Source organism: Chiloscyllium plagiosum, chromosome 26 (assembly GCF_004010195.1).
Source record: "Chiloscyllium plagiosum isolate BGI_BamShark_2017 chromosome 26, ASM401019v2, whole genome shotgun sequence".
NCBI classification, from domain to species: domain Eukaryota; kingdom Metazoa; phylum Chordata; class Chondrichthyes; order Orectolobiformes; family Hemiscylliidae; genus Chiloscyllium; species Chiloscyllium plagiosum.
The window spans coordinates 3,965,637-3,984,371 of record NC_057735.1 but is presented as its reverse complement, the minus strand read 5'-3'; the positions used below and the strand labels follow the sequence as shown (position 1 = coordinate 3,984,371).

At 41.5% G+C, this 18,735-nt stretch overlaps 2 protein-coding genes across 6 annotated transcripts in view; one reads left to right on the top strand and one right to left on the bottom strand.

Moving 5' to 3' along the window:
- LOC122563035 (suppressor of tumorigenicity 7 protein homolog) overlaps window positions 1–18,735 on the bottom strand; it is a 165,550-nt gene that overhangs the window by 1,745 nt on the left and 145,070 nt on the right. For 4 of the 5 annotated variants that reach the window (XM_043716362.1, XM_043716363.1, XM_043716365.1 and 1 more), the window contains one exon: window positions 8,347–8,486. The exons of the other annotated variant lie outside the window; for it this stretch is intronic. In XM_043716362.1, coding sequence (XP_043572297.1) covers window positions 8,347–8,486 — 140 coding nt within the window. The remainder of the gene's footprint in view (window positions 1–8,346; window positions 8,487–18,735) is intronic. 5 annotated transcript variants of the gene reach the window in all.
- Window positions 1–18,735, top strand: part of wnt2bb (wingless-type MMTV integration site family, member 2Bb) — a 143,490-nt gene that overhangs the window by 110,530 nt on the left and 14,225 nt on the right. The window lies entirely within an intron of this gene.

Sequence of the window (18,735 nt, the reverse complement as noted above, 5' to 3'; positions counted from 1 at the left end):
AATTTCTCCTCATTCTAGAACACAGACATAGAACAGTACAGGCCCTTCAGCTCTCGATGTTGTGCTGGCTTTTTATCCTACTCTAAGATCAAACATAATGTACATTTTAATATCACCCATGTGCCAATCCAAGAATCACTTAAATGTCCCTAATTTATCCGATTCTACTACCACTGCTGGCACTACATTCCACACACCCACCTCTCTGTGTAAACAACCAACTCTGACACCCCCCTTTAACCTTTCTACAATCACCTTAAAATTATGCCTCCTCGTGATAGACATTTCTGCCATGGAAAAACGTCTCTGGTTATCCACTCTATCTACGCCTCTCACCATTACATACACCTCTATCAAGTCACCTCTCATCCTTCTTCGCTCCAATGAGAAAAGCCCTAGTTCCCTTTCTTCATAAGACATGCCCTCCAGTCCAGGCAGCATCCTGGTAAATCCCCTCTGCACCATCTCTAAAGCTTCCACATCCTTCCTGTAATGAGATAACCAGAACGGAACACAATATTCCAATGTTGTCTTACCAGGGATCTATAGAGCTGCAGCATAAACTCACTGCTCTTAAACTCAAACTCCCTGCTAATGAAAGCCAACTGATTTATTTGCAATTACTTGTCATTTGATATTTCAGAGGTGAGGTCTTTGTTTAAATGCTAATTTTTGCTTTAAAATAGCATTCTTGCGATTTACCCTGCTAAGGAGAAGACAAAAAGCTACAAACATGTCTTTTTCAGCAATACTCAACTACCTTGCATTGACACAGTGTAGCATCTATACATGCTGGCTGCAAACAAAAACTCGTCCAGAATCAGAATGTGAAGCTAAGAAATTTTTTAAAAAGTTTCATTGACAAAGACAAACACCAAAATAATTGGTCATTTCGTCGTACGGAATTTGAGCAATCCTGATTTTAAAAAAAAGACATGCTGAAGTTTTTTATTTGCATTTGTCTGGACAGGATCACAAGAATTCTAAATCTCAGAGAACAACAATTTATATTGCGTGAGAAGAGAGTGCTGATTGGTTGGGAAATGGTCTCTCTACTAGTCGAGTTATTGCTATTGAGATTGCAATAAGGAACAGTTAACCATTCAGGTTTTGTTTAAAGGGAGAGCAACACACACACTTGTTCATTCATTTTGCAAAAACAGGACACTGCATACAAATGCTTTAAACAAGTCAAGAAAACAATAGGGTTCCAACTCTACTTTATCTGGACTCAAATGGACAGCAAACTCCAGGTCCAGGTACCTAGATGATCTTGAAATAAAATAGTAAGCAGACTGTTAAGGAGTCCAGGAAGACTCAACACACTAGCAGAAAGGACAGATAGGTGACAGGTACAATTCAAGTGAATAAATGTGAAGTAATACCTTTTAGAAAGAAGGTCATGAAATAAAAGAGCAAGCAAGGGGAGAAGACGACATGGCATTTTGTGCTGCATAAATATCACATGAAATTTATAAAGCATTGGCTCATTAAAAGTCAATGGGCATGGTATAAAATAGGCTGCTAAATATTAGGAACTCATTTCATGCTACAAGTATAGACCAAAATCACCGCCCACTCATCAGGGGTGTTTTTTTTTATTTTAAGGCTGAAATGCTTTGCTATGGAGAGCAGTTCATGTAGAGGCCAATGTTTCTTGTAAGGAAAATGTGGATAAATATTTTCAAAGGAAGAACATGGGGCAAGATGACTAATTTTGGATTGCAGTACTTTGTTTCTGAGGAAATATTTCAATAGAAACAAGAACAATTTCCTTTAGTGAGCTAAAGCATAAGTAACATTTTGATTTGAGACTGATATCTTCTGACCCTGATAGGTTGTGAATCACAGTGAAGTGTGATCATTATCTTAAATGAAACTACTGTCTTGCCTTGGTATTAACTCTTTGCAATCTTGGCAACTTTACAGCTGAAATCAATGCCAGATAAATTTAGTCTCACACACACACATTCATACGCAGGCACATCATAAAGTAATGAAAAAGGCCACATCACAGTTAATAAGGAACAGCATAAGACCTTCTGGCCCACTGTGTCTGCACTGGCTCTTTAGAAGAGACCCCCAATTAGTTTCTTCCCTTTGGTCTCTCTCTGAAGATCTACTATTTTTTCCACTCAAAATATTCCTTTCCTTGGGTGTCACTGGCTAGACCAGGGTAGCTACCCTAGAGAAAATGGTGGTGAGCTACTTTTTTGAACCACTGCAATTCGTCCGATGTAGGGACATGCACAGTACTATTAGAAAGGGAGTTCCAGGATTTTTACTCAGCAACATTGAAGGAAGAGTTATTTAGGTCCAAGTCAGGATAGTGTTTGACTTGAAGGGAGATTTGGCAGTGGTGTTCCCATGTATCTGGTACCCTTGTCCTTCTAATGATAGAGATTATGGATTTGGAAGGTTTGACGAAGGAGCTTTGGCAAGTTGCTACAGTGCATCTTCTAGATGGCACATACTCTTGCACTGTGCACTAGTGAAGGGAGTGAATGATCCATATGGTACAAGGGATGCCTATCAATACAGTTTCTCTATCTTGGATGGTGTCAAACTTCTCCTTGAGTGTTATTGGAGCTGCACCCATCCAGGGAAGTGGAGTCTGTTCCATCACACTCTTGAATTGTGCCTTGTAGATAATGTATAAGCACTGGGGAGTCAGGAGGTGAGTCACTCAAGCCCCTTTTGATAATTATTATGGAATTAGATTACACCACCTTTCAAGGATGGCATTCCACATCGCACAACATGCCCCGTTAAATAAATAACCCTCCCCAGGCTATTTTAAATGTGTTCTCTGGTTTCAGACCATATTATTAATGGAAACAGTCTCTTCCTACTTGATCCAAAAAAAAATCACTATTTCAAGTGCCCATTGAATGTATAGATTCGAGGGGAGAACAGTGCTAGCTGCTCCAGTGGCTTCAGAGTATTGAAGTCCCTCAGTCCTGCTATCTTTCAGCTAAATCTCCTCAGCACCTCAACTGCTTTGGCAATGCTTCCCAAGATGTAGTACCCAGAAACAGACACTAAACTCAAGTTCTTCATGAGGTTCTAAACCAGTGATTTAGAAAGGTTCAGTATATCTGCACTTAGTTGTTCAATTGGAAACATCTATATCTAACACTGATATTCAAAATCCTAGAAAGACATTTCAACCACTAAATGAGATCTGCAGGATCCAACTTAAAATAGATTTAAGATTTTAACAGAGTGGAACTTCCATATGTTGTATCTACATAATTAATGCTTGTGTTATTATAAACCAGATATGATGAAATTGTTCAATAAGGAAGTGATAAAAATGTTTTCATTTGTACAGAGTCCAAATTAGCTGCCACAGATGAAAGATCACTCAGAAATTCAGGAAAAAACATCGCTACTCAAAACGAGATGGTGAAACTTGCTGCAAAAACTGCAAGAACATAGACGTAGAAGCAGTCTGCTCTACAATTTAATTTGATCATGGCTGATCATCCATCTCAATAACATTTTCCTGTGCTACCCTGTATCTATTAATATCACTAGTATTCAGAAATCTATTGATGCACATCTTGAACAGAGTCAGTGACTGAGTTTCTACTAGAAATACTGAGGTGTGTACTTTGGAGGAATTTAATGGGAAGTTAAATAAACAAAAGGGAGAAAGGAATAGCACAGGTTGAGATAAGGAAGTGTGTGAGGAGCCAATGTGCTGAGTACAGACCAGCAACACTCCTTCTAAACTAGCCGCTCTGAGGCTGTGCATTCCAACTGGTGTACCAATGCACTGACTTTCAAAAGTTGATAATGTGCATGAACTTCAGGAATCTGCACAACGAGCGAGCATTGCAAACTAGTTGGTTCTGTGCTGAAAATTCCAGATATAAAAAATTCTGCACACTTCCTGCTTGTCTGCTCTATTACCAAGAACACTTCCTTTGCCGTCCGTAACATTTGCTGCTTCCATCTTTTCTCTTTCTCCTAGCCAATAAAACTTGAATCTACGTCAAGTCTCAAATATTCCAACAGGTTAATGTAAAAACAAAAAAAAAAGGATACTGGAAATCTGAAACAAAAATAAAGAGCTGGAGAAACTTAGCAGGTCTGGCAACAACTGCAAAAACAAAACAGGGTCAATGCATTGGGTCCGATAATCATATGTCCCTACTGGACTCTGAGTGATCAAAGCATTTCGGGGGAAAAGCTGCAACGTTTTTGTTCATGTTGGTAAAGCAGGTTCTTGCCCAGAGAAAGAAGTAGATGAACATAAAACAGAAAAGAAATTGAGTTTTTTGCTTAATAATCTTGTGACTACTGATGACACAGCTATTAAATGAACTTTGTATATTTTTTTCTCAGCAAAATAGCAACTCTCCTGCCTTCCCAACACTGCTCTGTTTGTTAGACCTGATTGTGATCAGCCTTTGCCCAGATTATTATCTCCTGACATCTGTCCTGAATTAGACCATCTTTGAGGATTTGACTCCCCAGGGCTGTTGTGGCAGAGTGGTTGTGCCTCTACTTCTGGACCAGGAGGCCCAGATTCTAGTCTCACCTGTTCCAGAGGTGCGTAAGGACCATCTCTGAATAGGTTGATTAGAAAATAAAGTATTATGTGATGCCCCAGTCTATGAATGATACACTGCAGGAGGCAACCATTTGGCCCATTGTGCCAGTTCTGGATTTTCAAGTTGCTCCTGAGAGAACAGCCACTGAAAGTAGTACTTACTGCCAAGATTTATAACCACTTAAGACTAGAAATGAAACTTAGGATTGCCAGGTGGAAGATTTCATTCCTTCAAAATAAAAGATAATAAGACAGAGGACGATTATAACTGGAACAATACTGCTACTTATATTGTAATTTTCCCGATGGGGTGGAATTCTGTTATAAAACACAGATGGCCTTATTTAAATTATTCACTGTTCTCATCTCCTGACCCAGTATTTTCATGCAGGGTATTTCTTACACTTATTGTCTCATTTTGATAAAAATCTAATCTCTAATGGCAGAGTGCAAAAAAAACCCGTGTTTTCCCATTAATCATACAAGGTCTCAAACCCAAGCCATGCAGAGATAAGCAATTATTTTGTACTACAGCATGAGCAGAATTGGTTTCTTCCACACAACAAACCAGCACTGAAGGCGAGGAGAAAGTTACATAGATCTGGTTCCGGAGGCTGCTCTGGTTAGTTTCACATTGGTCAACAAGTGGAGTCAGCACATTCAAGAGAGTTCTTTTCTAACCTCTTCCCCCACCCCACAACAACTCATTTTCTTTGGGATTGTGGGACTTGGGTCATTAACTATCTCCCCGCTTCGACCAATCTTTGAGAAGATAAGATTTATTACAGAATTACCAGCGGCCCCACAGGCACTGTCCCTCTGCTTTATTTCACACACCAATGCACGTTACAAACATGTGCTGAGCACTGACAAAATCTGACTGCTGTCATCCACACATCCAGCAAGCTGAATGGTACCTTGCTACTAACTGGCACCAAAATGCTTGTTCACACCAGAAGGTATGATGAGGTTTGTTCCTATTTAGAAAATAAAGCTTTAACTCCATGTTTCCTTTCACTGCCTGACGCTCCTGAGTAGAAGGCTCAGTGGGGCATTCATCCTGGGGCTGGTAGCAGTCCTGCATGTGCCCATTACAGAGCTATGGTGCTGACAGGAACTGCCTTCTAATCAGATGGACCACTCAAGAGACCACTTCCTTCCAGTGCGGGGCTTATTCCTGATATATTGGCTACCCCATCTCATCTGTTCAGGGACAAACTGTTTATTTTTCTCTCTCTTCCCTCTTCATGTCCCACACACATTTTCTGCTCTCAGCGAATCATGGGAATATTTAAAAGCCTGTCACTTCTTTGAAATAATGTTTCACATTCTCCTTCAGTTTAATCTTTTATCTAATCTTTCCCTCTTAGCTAGTTTTCGGCATAGAGAACCCTTACTAACAACACTGAATTGTCAGCTGGGATTTTGTGCTCAACACTCTAGAGAGGAACTTCAACCCACGACCTTGTGATTCACAGGTGCGAGTGCTACCCATTGAGCACGGCTAACAAGTAATTTGGTAAAGAAAGGTAAGGTATCATCATGGATCTTGATCCATTATACGGATCAGAATCCGGCCATTTGGGCCAAAGATTATGTGGCAGCTTTTATATTCCACATAATTCTTTTCCCATCATTCTTCAATTAAATATCAAAAATCTTGCCTCCCTTCTCTTTATTATGCTTAAACATTCAAATTGTTTCTGCAAGCAGAGCTTTCAGACAAAATGCTCCACATTCCAAGAGAATTAATGCGTTCTGGATTTGTTTTTCAACTGATCCTATTCTGGAATCAATGGTACATTCCTTTGTTCTGGATTTCCTTACTGCAGGGAACAGTCATGCCTCATTGTGGGGGCTTCCAGCCTTCTACACATGGGCACTACTACAGTGGCCTGCTGCACTGCTGTTTCATTGTTATATGTATGTCATTTTGCTCATTAATTCAATCAATGCCTGTCCACATGCCCGAGAGATCACGATCTTTGTGACTACCAATTATGGAGGTCAAGTTGGTCTATTTCAAAGCATCTTGGGGGAGTTTTAAGAACAGTAAATCCTAGGTTGCAGCAGTGACTAGACTTCAAGGCGTACTGCTATGGCCAAAAAGTGGAGTTCCCCTACTGCCCTGGTTTACATTTAACTCTCAAAAAAACACAAAAGAGGAAGTTTATAATTATTTACTACACTGCAGCTTTTAAGATCCTATTGTATTCTTGTTGTTTGTCCTGTTCTTATTATTAAAACTGCAACAACAGTCCAAATGTTCATCGGCTTGGTGGTGTATTGAGGTTATGAAAGGCACTACATAAATGCAGGTTCTGTCTTCATAATCATACCAACAAACCTTCACAAACCTTGCAAAAATCATACCAAGCAACAACTCAGCCAACTAATGCAAACGCAAATTCAGATAAGGAAGTGGTCCTCTAATTCAGTCACAGAGAGTTTAGAAGAGAAGAAAACTAACTGCGGTTGGAATTATGTCCCAGGATTACCTCAACATAAATGCTACAAGGTTTATCAACTGTCTGCCAGCTTCTCCGAGAAGGCGAGCTGCTTTTGCATAAACACAGACGGTGATTTGTGCAACCATGTATACGACAGAGTGTTATTTTCTAATGTGGCGACAGTTCTCAAATCCAAAGAATTGCATTAACCGTTTTGATGCAGAAAGTTAGAGCCGCAGCTAATTTGAAGCTCCATACCAATTCACATACAGCTCAGATCAGATTCATACAGCCACCATAGTGGTTAAAAATTCAAGAAAAGAAAGCTGTGTGTATAAACATTCTTCATAAAAAGGCAGCTTAAACATTTAGATTACATCCTTTTATTGTTTTCCTTTCATGGAGCTATTCAGAAGGTTTCCACCATAATCATATTCACAAATCGAATGCATGACTGTTAGTTCCCTGTTCACCTTTTGTTAAATTAATTCCCATAATAGTTATAGGTCTAAACAAGGTCTGATATAATGAAGCCCCATCATGTGTATTAATGGAAAAAAAAAGCTTTTCAAGCCCATTTCCCCATTCAATAAAATCATGGCTCACTTTCTACATCAAACCCTACTGTTCTTCAGGGAAGGAAACCCACCATTCTCACCTGGTCTGGCTGATATGCAACTCCAAACCCACAGCAACATGGTTGATTCTCACCTGCTCTCCGAAATGACCTAGCAAGCCATTCAGTTGTATGAATCAAATTTCGGAGGAATGAAATCGGACAGATCACCTGACATCATCCTCGGCAGCGGAAAAGACAATAGCAGAAACAGGTGGAGCAAACAGGTTTGAGGGGATGAATGGCCTATTCCAGTTCCTACTTCTTATGCTCTTATGTCAGTCTTCAATGTATTCACCGACTCGGCACCCAGAATCATTCCAAAGCTTCAGGATCCCTGAGTGAAGAAATTTCTCCTTATCCATGCCCGAAGTGAAACAATGATTCCAGAATTCTTGAGTCTCCAATCAGAGAAACTACCTCTCAGGGTAAATAAGAACAAGAGATGTTGTAGAGCCAAGACAGTTCTATGGGGTTAAGGTACTGATTGACCATGATCTTAACAAATAATGAGAATAGGCTCAAGTGACTGAGGGACCTCCCCAACCCAAAAACATAAAATCCATCAGCCTGAATGCGTACTCCTTCCGATCCATCATAAAGAGCAATGGTGTGTTTCTCAATTCCAGTTTCTGGCATTATTAATTTATTTATTTATGCTGGTTACAAAACAGATTAGACTTAAGTGAGTACCTGGAAATTTCACTACCAATACTTACAGCCTTAGCAAAAACGCCCATGAGTTCTGGAAACTGATGTGTGAGGAGCGCCAGCATCGCAGTAAACGAACACAGTCCAGCTGTGAACAAGATGAAGAATGGGAGCTCCTTCTTTGGATAAACTGACACTTCATGGAAAGCTAGACAAGAACAAAGCATAGCCCTTCATTGTAAAAAGTGCCTTACAACTTGATCAATAGCATAGTCTTTGTTCACGTATCACAAGTAACATTGACATGGCTACATTTATTGCCGGTTATCTTTATGAGGAAAATGTGAACATGGTGGTCCTTTATTTCAATCGAGGGTTTAGGATGAGAGGTAATCTTATTGAAACATATAAGATCTTGAGGAGGCTTGACAGGGTTGATGCTGCAAGAATGTTTCCTCATGTGGGAGAGTCCAAAACTAAATAATGGACACAGTTTAAAAGATCAAGGACTTCGCACTTAAGTTGGAGATGAGGAAGATTTTTTTTTCTTCTGACAGGGTCATAAGTCTTTGGAACTCTCTTCCAAAGAGCAGTGAAGGCAGGATTATTGAACATCTTTCAGGCAGAGGTAGGTGGAATCTTAACTGAGGCAGTCAATAGTTATCGGAGACAGGCAGAAATGTGGAATAAAAACCATCTAGTCGAACAGTGAAGTTTGTGGGAGAGGGGTCTCCAAATGGCTACATCCTTCATCTAATTCATCTATTCATATATGGATCCATTTGGATAACATTCGCCTACACAGCCCATTTAGTCCCTCTTTCATAGTTGATCTGTGTTTGAACTCTAAAAGCCTATCTTCATTCTTTTTAACATCTTTTGTCTGGTGGAAATCTGTGCCAGACTGAAAGTCTTAAGTCAGGTCGCATCCACAGCTTGTTATAGCACAGAGTTTCACACTTTTGGAATTATTTGACAGTTTTCAATATCCCTCCAAAATGGCCTGGTTTTGAAATTCTGTTGTCTGCATGGAAAAAAAGTCATCTTCCTGTCATCTTCAAAATTCTAAAAATCTCAATTAAACCACTCCATGGTTTCTAAATTAACCTTCTATTTCAGGGAATTTGTATAATCACTCCACATAACCTAATACTTGGGAGACCTGGTAACATACTGGTGAATCCACAGCACACTCCTTTTCAAGCTGTTTATATTCCAAGGGACAGTGGTCAGAACTGGTCACAGATGATGTATTAACATGGGCTTTGTAAAGCTGTAGGCAAACATCCGGCCCTTTATTTTTAAAGTGCTTAACACTCTGGTAGCTTTTTAATTTTTTTCTGTTCTTGTTAATTATTAAGCATATTTATATTTCTTGTGCCTTTGACCAAGAGCTAGCTGGTTCAATTTGCTAACTGCTTGCAATGTTGAGTTTAAGCAGATAACCCGGTACCTCAGTCTCAGCCCAGTGAAGTTTTAAATGATTCTTAATGATTTAGCAGGCAGACTAAAGTCTTAATCCTTGTTATTTTGACCTCCCTAAATTGTAAAACAGTTCCATACAATGTAGTCAGTAATTTGAACCAAAACCATTCTGTTCCATTGCAAGTGCATGTAAGTGCAACATAAGCTTTGTGTTCATCTAAATTGCAACAGGCTTGATCCAAAGGTGTTACCATTTTTGTATAAACAATATGGAATTCAGGACAAAAAACTTAGGTGAAGATTTGCCCAAACTAGCAGACAATTGCTACCCTACGATCTCTCAGACACAAGCCTAAACAGACAAAGAGAAATCTATTTCTTCTCCAATAGTTGCTGCGTCTCTCAAGAAAGATGAGAAAATCAAAATCAAAATCAAGACGCTGCTTGACTGCAGTCATTGCACCAAAATTCCTGGAACAAGGCATTTTTTCAGAGAACTTAATTGGTCAAAGAAAGTAAACGCCAAATGACTCCTTGTGTGGCTATAGTTGTGTTCTCATCTGGAGTATTACCATATCAAGATCATAATCTCGTTAATCATTTTGGCTGAGAGAACACTCAATCAGGAACAAACAGTTTTCAATCTTTTACCTTCTGTTCTAATAAATGGTTACACCTGAAACTTTAACCTGCAAGTTCTGTTTCAGACACTGATGAACTGATTAATTATTTTCAAGGGTGATTAGTTCTGACTCATTTTTCTTGCTTGCTTGTAAACATTGCTCAATAATCTCACATAATATTGCAAATTACTCACAAATTGCTGTTCTTTCTCATTTTTCTTTTTAGCTCGATATTTATGGAAAAGTTAGGAAATGCCAAAATTAACGGCAGGATCCATTTAACATTTTTTGCTTCCTGGTCAGCAGCCACTGAGAGTGGTTGACTGACAAACTGCCAGGCAGGAATGACTATTACACCCTTGGCCACAGATGGAAAGTGTGAGGAGGGAGTGGGGCAAGGTGGGGGGTGAAATTGAGAAAGGTACATAGGTAGCTTATAAGTATCTGACTGCAGTGAGTGTCCAACGGGCTTGCTGTGGGCGGGGGTGGGGTGGGTGTGTGTGTGGGGTGGTGGAAGGGAGGAGAGAGTGAGACATCTGCGGGGATTAACAAGGAAATTCTCCTGCTCCCTCAGGTATTTACAACACTTGGATTCAGCTATCTCTCATTTCTTGGTCCTTCAGTTGATGGGTCTCGGCGAATCTGGGAAACCTACCAATAGTCATGGAGCTTCAAACAAAACTGTAGAACAAAGAACCTTACAGCACAGGAACAGGCCCTTCAGCCCTCCAAGCCTGCGCTGATCCAGATCCTCTATCTAAATCTTCCGCCTATTTTCTAAGGATCTGTGTCCCTTTGCTCCTGCTCATTCGTGTATCTGTCCAGATACATCTTAAATGATGCTATCGCTCATGCTCCTACCACCTCCACTGGTAACGCATTCCAGGCACCCACCACCCTCTGCATAAAGAGCTTTCTATGCACATCTCCCCTAAATGTTTCCCCTCTTATTTTGAACTCGTGACCCCGAGTAATTGAGCTCTCAACACTGGGAAAAAAATGTTTCTTGCTATCCACCCTGTCTACACCTCTTCTTATGATTTTGTAGGCTTCAATCAGGTTCCCCCTCAACTTCCGTCTTTCCAATGAAAATAATCCTAAACTACTCAACCTCTCCTCATAGCTAGCACCCTCCATACCTGGTAACATCCTGGTGAACACCCTCTGTACCCTCTCCAAAGCATCCACATCCTTTTGGTAATGTGGCGACCAGAACTGTATGCAGTATTCCAAATGTAGCCGAACCAAAGTCTTATACAAATGTAACATGACCTGCCAACTCTTGTACTCAATACCCCATCCGATGAAGGAAAGCATGCCATATGCCTTCATGACCACACTACTGACCTGCATTGCCACTTTCAGGGACCAATGGACCTGAACACCCAGATCTCTTTGCACATCAATTTTCCCCAGGACTTTTCCATTTACGACATAGTTTGCTCTGGAACTGCATCTTCCAAAATGCATCACCTCACATTTGTCCAGATTGAACGCCATCTGCCATTTCTCTGCCCAACTCTTTAATCTATCTATATTCTGCTGTATTCTCTGACAGTGCCCTTCACTATCTGCTACTCCACCAATCTTAGTGTCATCTGCAAACTTGCTTATGAGGCAACCTACACCTTCCAAATCATACACAACAGCACAGATTCCTGTGGGACACCACTTGTCACAGGTCTCCATTTTGAGAAGCTCCCTTACACTACTACTCTGTCTCCTGTTGTCCAACCAGTTCTCTATCCATCTAACTAGAACACCCTGGGCCCCATGCGACTTCACCTTCTTCATTAGCCTACATGGAGAACTTTATCAAATGCCTTACTAAAGTCCATGTACATCCCTTTCCTTTTCAATCAACTTTGTCACCTCTTCAAAGAATTCTATTAGGTTTGTAAGACATGACCTTCCCTGCACAAAACCATGCTGCCTATCACTGATAAGCCCATTTTCTTCCAAATGGATATACATCATATCGTTTAGTATCTTCTCCAGTAGCTTCCCTACCAGGTTCACAGGTCTGTAATTACTTGGATTATCCCTGGTACCCTTCTTAAACAAGGGCACAACATTAGCAATTCTCCAGTGCTCTGAGACCTCCCCCCATGTTCAAGGATGCTGCAAACATATCTGTTAAAGCCCCAATTGTTTCCTCTCTCGCTTCCCTCAGTAACCTGGGATAGATCTCATCCAGACCTGAGGACTTGTCCACGTTAATGTTTTTTTGAATACACAACATTTGCTCCCTCCTTATGCAGACCTCCTATACAGTAATTAAAGATCTATCCCTAACCTCAAAGTCTGCTATGTTCCTCTCCTCTGTGAATAGCGATGCAAAGTACTCATTAAGAATTTCACCCATTTTCGCTGACTCCATGCATATCTTCCCTCCTTTGTCCTGGAGTGTGCCAGCCTTTCCCTAGTTACCTTCTTGCTCCTTATATATGAATAAAAGGCTTTGGGGTTTTCCTTAACCTAGCTTGCTAAGGATATCTCATGACCCCTTTAAGTCCTCTTAATTCCTCGTTTCAGATCGGTCCTACATTCCTGATATTCTTCCAAGGCTTCAGCTGTCTTCAGTCACCTAGACCTTATTTTTCCTCTTAGCTAGTTTCAATTTCACCAGACATCCATGGTTCCCTAATCTTGCCATTTCTATCCCTCATTTTCACAGGAACAGGCCTCTCCTGCATGCTAATCAACCTCTCTTTAAAAGCCTCCCACATATCCAATGTGGATTTCCCTTCAAACAGCTGCTCCCAATCTCTATTCCCCAGCTCCTGCTGAATTTTGGTACAGTTGGCCTTCTCCCAATTTAGCACTCTTCCTTTAGGATCATGCTTGTCTTTGTCAGTGAGTATTCTAAAACTTAAGGAATTGTGTAACTGTAATGTGGAGGTGTACAGCTTCATTAAAATCTGTAGCAGAAATCCACCTATGCAGAGAGCAAGTTAGTCACCACCACCACCAACCCCAATAAAAGACCATAAGGTACAGCAGAATGAGGTCATTTGACCCCTCCATTAGATCTGCCATTTGATCATGACTGACATATTTCGCAATCCCATTCTCCCGCCTTTTCCCTGTAACCCTTCATCGCCTTACTAGTCAAAAATCTATCTTAAATACAGTAAATAACTTGACCTCCACAGCCTCCTGTGGCAGTGAATTCCACAGACTAACCATGCTCTGGCTGAAGAAATTCCTCCTCATCTCAGTTCTACAGGGTCATGCCTTCACTCAGAATATGTCCTCGGGTCCTAGTCTCTCCAACTACTGGAAACATCTTGACCACATCCACTCTACCTGGGCCCCTCAGTATTCTGAAAGTTTCAAGCAGATTCTCCCTCCACTTTTCTAAACTCCATGAGTATAGACCCAGAATCCTCAGATGTCAAGTCTGTCACCCCGAGATCATTTTTGTAAACCTCCTCTGGACTCCCTTTCCTGAAGGGCCTGTGCCCGAAACGTCGAATCTCCTGTTCCCTGGATGCTGCCTGACCTGCTGTGCTGTTCCAGCAATAAAGTTTCAACTTTGATCTCCAGCATCTGCAGACCTCACTTTCTCCTCTGGACTCTCTCCAAGGCCAGCTCATCGTTTCTTAGATATGTAGCTCAAATTGCTCCCAATACTCCAAATGCTGTCTGACCAGAGCCTTATACAGCCTCCACAGTACACCTCTGCTCTTGATTTCTAGTTCTCTTGGAATGAATGCAAATATTGCATTTGCTTTCGTAATGGTCAGTTGAACCTGCATGTTAACCTTTGTGCTTCAGATTTCTGAAGCCTTTCCTAGTTTAGAAAACAGTCTACACCTTTATTCTTCCTAATAAAGAGCATTACCTCCCATTTTCCCCACAATGTATTCCATCTGCCATTCCTTTGCCAGTTCTCCTAGCCTACAAGTCCTTCTGCAGCTTCCCTGTTTCCCCAACACTACCTGCCCATCCACCTATTATTGTGCTATTGGTCGATAATGAAGGGCTTTGATAAGATGAATAGGGATAATTTCCTCTCGTCAGTAGCTATATCATATAAATTTAAGATAAATCAACAAAGGTCGTGCATATTTTGTTTAATACAGTTATTTTGGCATGAATATAAACTTGGTCAGAATAACAGTGGCGGTAATAAAAGGAAATGGATTAATTATCTGGAATTTACGATACAGAACCTACTCTTTCCTACTCTACTTCCTCTCATCCTATTCTATTCACTTGCCCAACATGTAGAATTGGGCTTTCCATTTAATGCACTAACCTGAACAATTATACCTGGTAACAAGTTTCACATTCGCACCATTCCTCAAATAAAGAATTGCTCTTAAATTCCCTGTTTGATTTATTACTCATTGTTTTATATTTACTACTACTAATTCTGAACTCCTTGAAGTGGAAAGATCACCTCAATGCCAAACTTATCAAGCACAGTCTTAACTTTAGTGACTTCTACCAGGTTATTGAGATCTGATGATTTTTTTAAAAGAGAGAAGAGCAAAAACCCAAGCTTGAATAGTTTACTTGTTTTTTTTTCAAAAAGCGAGTGGTCAAGCTCTTCAATGAGCAGACACAGGCACCGTAACTGGTCCCATTCTGTGATAGGGCATCCTATCATCCTAAGCAATTGGGAAAATTTAGAGAGAAGACTGTGGTGTTCAGATCCATCAAGAAGAAACTGAATGTTTTACTGTCATTTCCCCATCCATTCAATTAAAAGCAGCATGGTGGCTCAGTGGTTAGCAGCGCTGCCTCACAGCACCAGGGTCCCAGGTTCAATTCCAGCCTCAGGTGACTGTCTGTGTGGAGTTTGCACATTGTCCCAGTGTTTGCGTGGGTTTCCTCCGGGTGCTCCGGTTTCCTCCCACAGTCCAAAGATGTGCAGGTCAGGTGAATTGGCCATGCTAAATTGCAAATAGTGATAGGTACATAGTCGGAGAAGGATGGGTTACTCTTCGGAGGGTCGGTGTGGAATTGTTGGGCTGAAGGGCCTGTTTCCACACTGTAGGGAATCTAATCTAACTGAAAAAAAAGGTTGGACACTTCCCTTTCAGTTCTTTTAAGTGTTGTTCTTATGTTGAAAATAACAGGATTAAGTGATCTACATTATAATTTCAATTTTCAACCCAGCTTATGACTGTAATTGTGTACAGAAGAGGAGGAAGCAATACAGCTGCCAGAATTGTTGGTATTTTTTAAACTGGGTGGTAGCCTGCCACATTTCCAATTTTCTTCACTCAGGCTGCGGTTAAAATATGGAACTCTGTTTCGTATGGATATCAGAGAAAGTAAGGACTGCAGATGCTGGAGATCAGAGCTGAAAATGTGTTGCTGTGAACCCAGCTTATGACTGAGTTCAGTCCCAACCCTCGAACTCAGCACCACCTTCCTAACCTGCAATCCTCTTCCTGACCGACCTCTCCGCCCCCACCCCCACTCCGGCCTATCACCCTCACCTTAACCTCTTTCCACCTATCGCATTTCCAACGCCCCTCCCCCAAGTACCTACCTTTTATCTTAACCTGCTTGGCACACTTTCCTTATTCCTGAAGAAGGGCTCATGCCCAAAACGTCGATTCTCCTGCTCCTTGGATGCTGCCTGACCTGCTGCACTTTTCCAGCAACACATTTTCAGCTTCGTATGGATATACTCAAGTCAGATAGGGATGCATTTAAGGGGGGCTTGAAAACTTCTACATGGGACATGGGCATTATCCATCCCTAACGGCCCTTGAACTGAGGGGCTTACTGGGCCATTTCAGATGACAGTTCAGAGTTAACCACACTGCTGTCACTTTGATACATTAGGTAAGGATAGAAGATTTCCCTCCCTAAAGGGCATCAGTGAGTGAATGAGACAAGTTCTCTCAATTACTGATAATAGCTGTTGCGGTCATCCTTACTGAAACTACCTTTGTATTCCAGCTTTTATTTCTTAACTTGAACTTTCATCAGCATCTGTGGTGGGATTTGAACTCATGACCCCAGAGCATTAACCTGATCTTCGTGTTAACTCATTGTGACATAGGAACTACACCACCATCTGCCCCCATAAGGAAAGAGTAGAGTGTCATGCTGATGGTAAAACGTGAGGTAGGGTGAGATGAGCTGTGCATGGAGCAGAAACACCAGTAGAGACCAGTTGGGCAAAACTGCTGCAGAGCTGTAAATCGGACCCAATTCCCACAGGCTGGGCAGAATTGACAAGCTGAGAAGCAATGCTCCTTTATGGAAGTAATTAAACTGTAAAGAGCTGGGGCGGTTCTTTTCGAAAGCAATCAGCCCCCTTGGGGTGCTTCATCTGAGCAATGAGATCATCTTAATCGAGTGACCGTTTGACCCAATGTCTCAGGTAGGAATTTACTTCTTCCTGAAGCATCAACTGCTCAGAAATGGTAAATCACAATCCCATGATGCACTTCTGTAGATGCCTGCAAGGATCACCCTCAGACACATCAAACCGCTTCAACAGACAAACACATGCATTCTTCCAACCACCATACACAAACAGAGGGAAAACAGACCTTAACTAGGATTACAGCGTACAAGTAAAACCAAATAGAAACCTTGTATGCCGAGCTGGAGAGTTAAGCAAATTCAGCACACTGAATACCAAGGCCTCCTGGTCTCTGTTGGAATTTGTACCTGTGCCCTGAAGCAATTCCTTTCCAAGCTGAAGCACAGAACCAAAGCTCCCACACTGATAAGGCACAGATTTTAAGCTTCATAATAATACAATAAGCCATTAAAATAACTTAAGTATTATGAAGGGCACCTGAATCTTACCTTACTCAATGAGTGATTAAAATTATCACTTAGCTTGACTGATTGTAATTTTAAATTTATTTGCACAACAGTAAAACTGTGAACCATTTTACTCTGCAGTATGCCAGGAATTTTCAATGGGAATTGTCTGCACATTTTTGACCTAATTACAGGAGAAAAGTTCAAAGCTAAAACCTGCAAAAGTAAACCATTTTTCTTTGCCTTTCAGTCATTGCTTCAGGAAATTATGAGCCTATAATCCTAATTTTAAATTTTAATCAAAACAATTTTATATTTCAATATTACAAAATTGTAGAGTGAGTGTGTCTCTCTCTCTAACAGAGGGGCAGGGGTTGGAGTGGAAAGGTTGTAGCAAAGACTCAAATACTGAGCTGGAAAAGACTTGTAAAAGCAAAAAGAAAGGTGGCAAAACTGGGGGGAGTAAATAATAAAGTATCAGAGGACAGGGATGCCATGTTTAACAATGCAGACTGCCAGTGATGCAACTCAGGAGACAAGGAATTTATTCATGAGTTACTGGGGGACAAAAATCATCAGAAAAGTGCAACTCACAAACACAGAAAGAACTTTCACTTACAGAACTCTATTCATATCCACAGATTTCCTCTGCAGCTAATTAATTACTATCAAAAAGCGTAGTTTTTAATGTTAGGCAAATAAACACAGCAGTCAATTTGACACTCAAGATACCACAAATAACCAAGAGATGAAGGACCAGCTAATTTGCATTTAGTTTTTGGTGCTGGTTAAGGGGAAGGTGCCGTTTGAAAGAATGGTGAACATTCCTGCTTTTTCTCAGAACCAGCACCATTGGATTGAAAAAGGCAGAGAGAGGAAGAGAGAGAGAGAGAGAGAGAGAGAGAGAGAGAAGAGAGAGCGATAGAGAGAGGATAGAATTAAACAGAGAGAGAGAAGGGGACAGAGAGAGAGGAGGACAGAGAGAGGGGGGACACAGAGAAGAGAGGGACAGAGAGAGTGAGTGAGGGAAACACAGAGAGAGAGTGAGACACAGAGACAGACAGCGGGACACAGAGAGAGTGAGGGACAGAGAGATAGAGGGACAGAGAGAGAGTGAGGGAGACAGAGAGAGAGAGGGACAGAGAGATAGGGACACCGAGAGAGAGAGGCGACACAGAGAGAGTGAGGGACAGAGAGAGAGAGAGGGACACAGGGAGAGAGGGACACAGAGAGAGTGAGGGGCACACAGAGAGAGAGGGACACACAGAGAGAGAGAGGGACACACAGAGAGAGAGGGACACAGAGAGCGGGACACAGAGAGAGAGAGGGACACAGAGAAGAGAGGAACAGAAAGAGAGTGAGGAAAACACAGAGAGAGGGGTACAAGAGAGAGAGGGACACACAGAGAGAGTGAGACACAGAGACAGACAGCGAGACACAGAGAGAGTGAGGGACAGAGAGAGAGAGAGGGACACAGGGAGAGAGGGACACAGAGAGAGTGAGGGGCACACAGAGAGAGAGGGACACAGAGAGAGTGGGACACAGAGAGAGAGAGGGGACACAGAGAGAGGGGGCCACAGAGAGCGAAGGACACAGAGTGTGAGGGACACACACAGAGAGAGGGACACAGGGAGAGAGGGACACAGAGAGAGAGGGACACAGAGA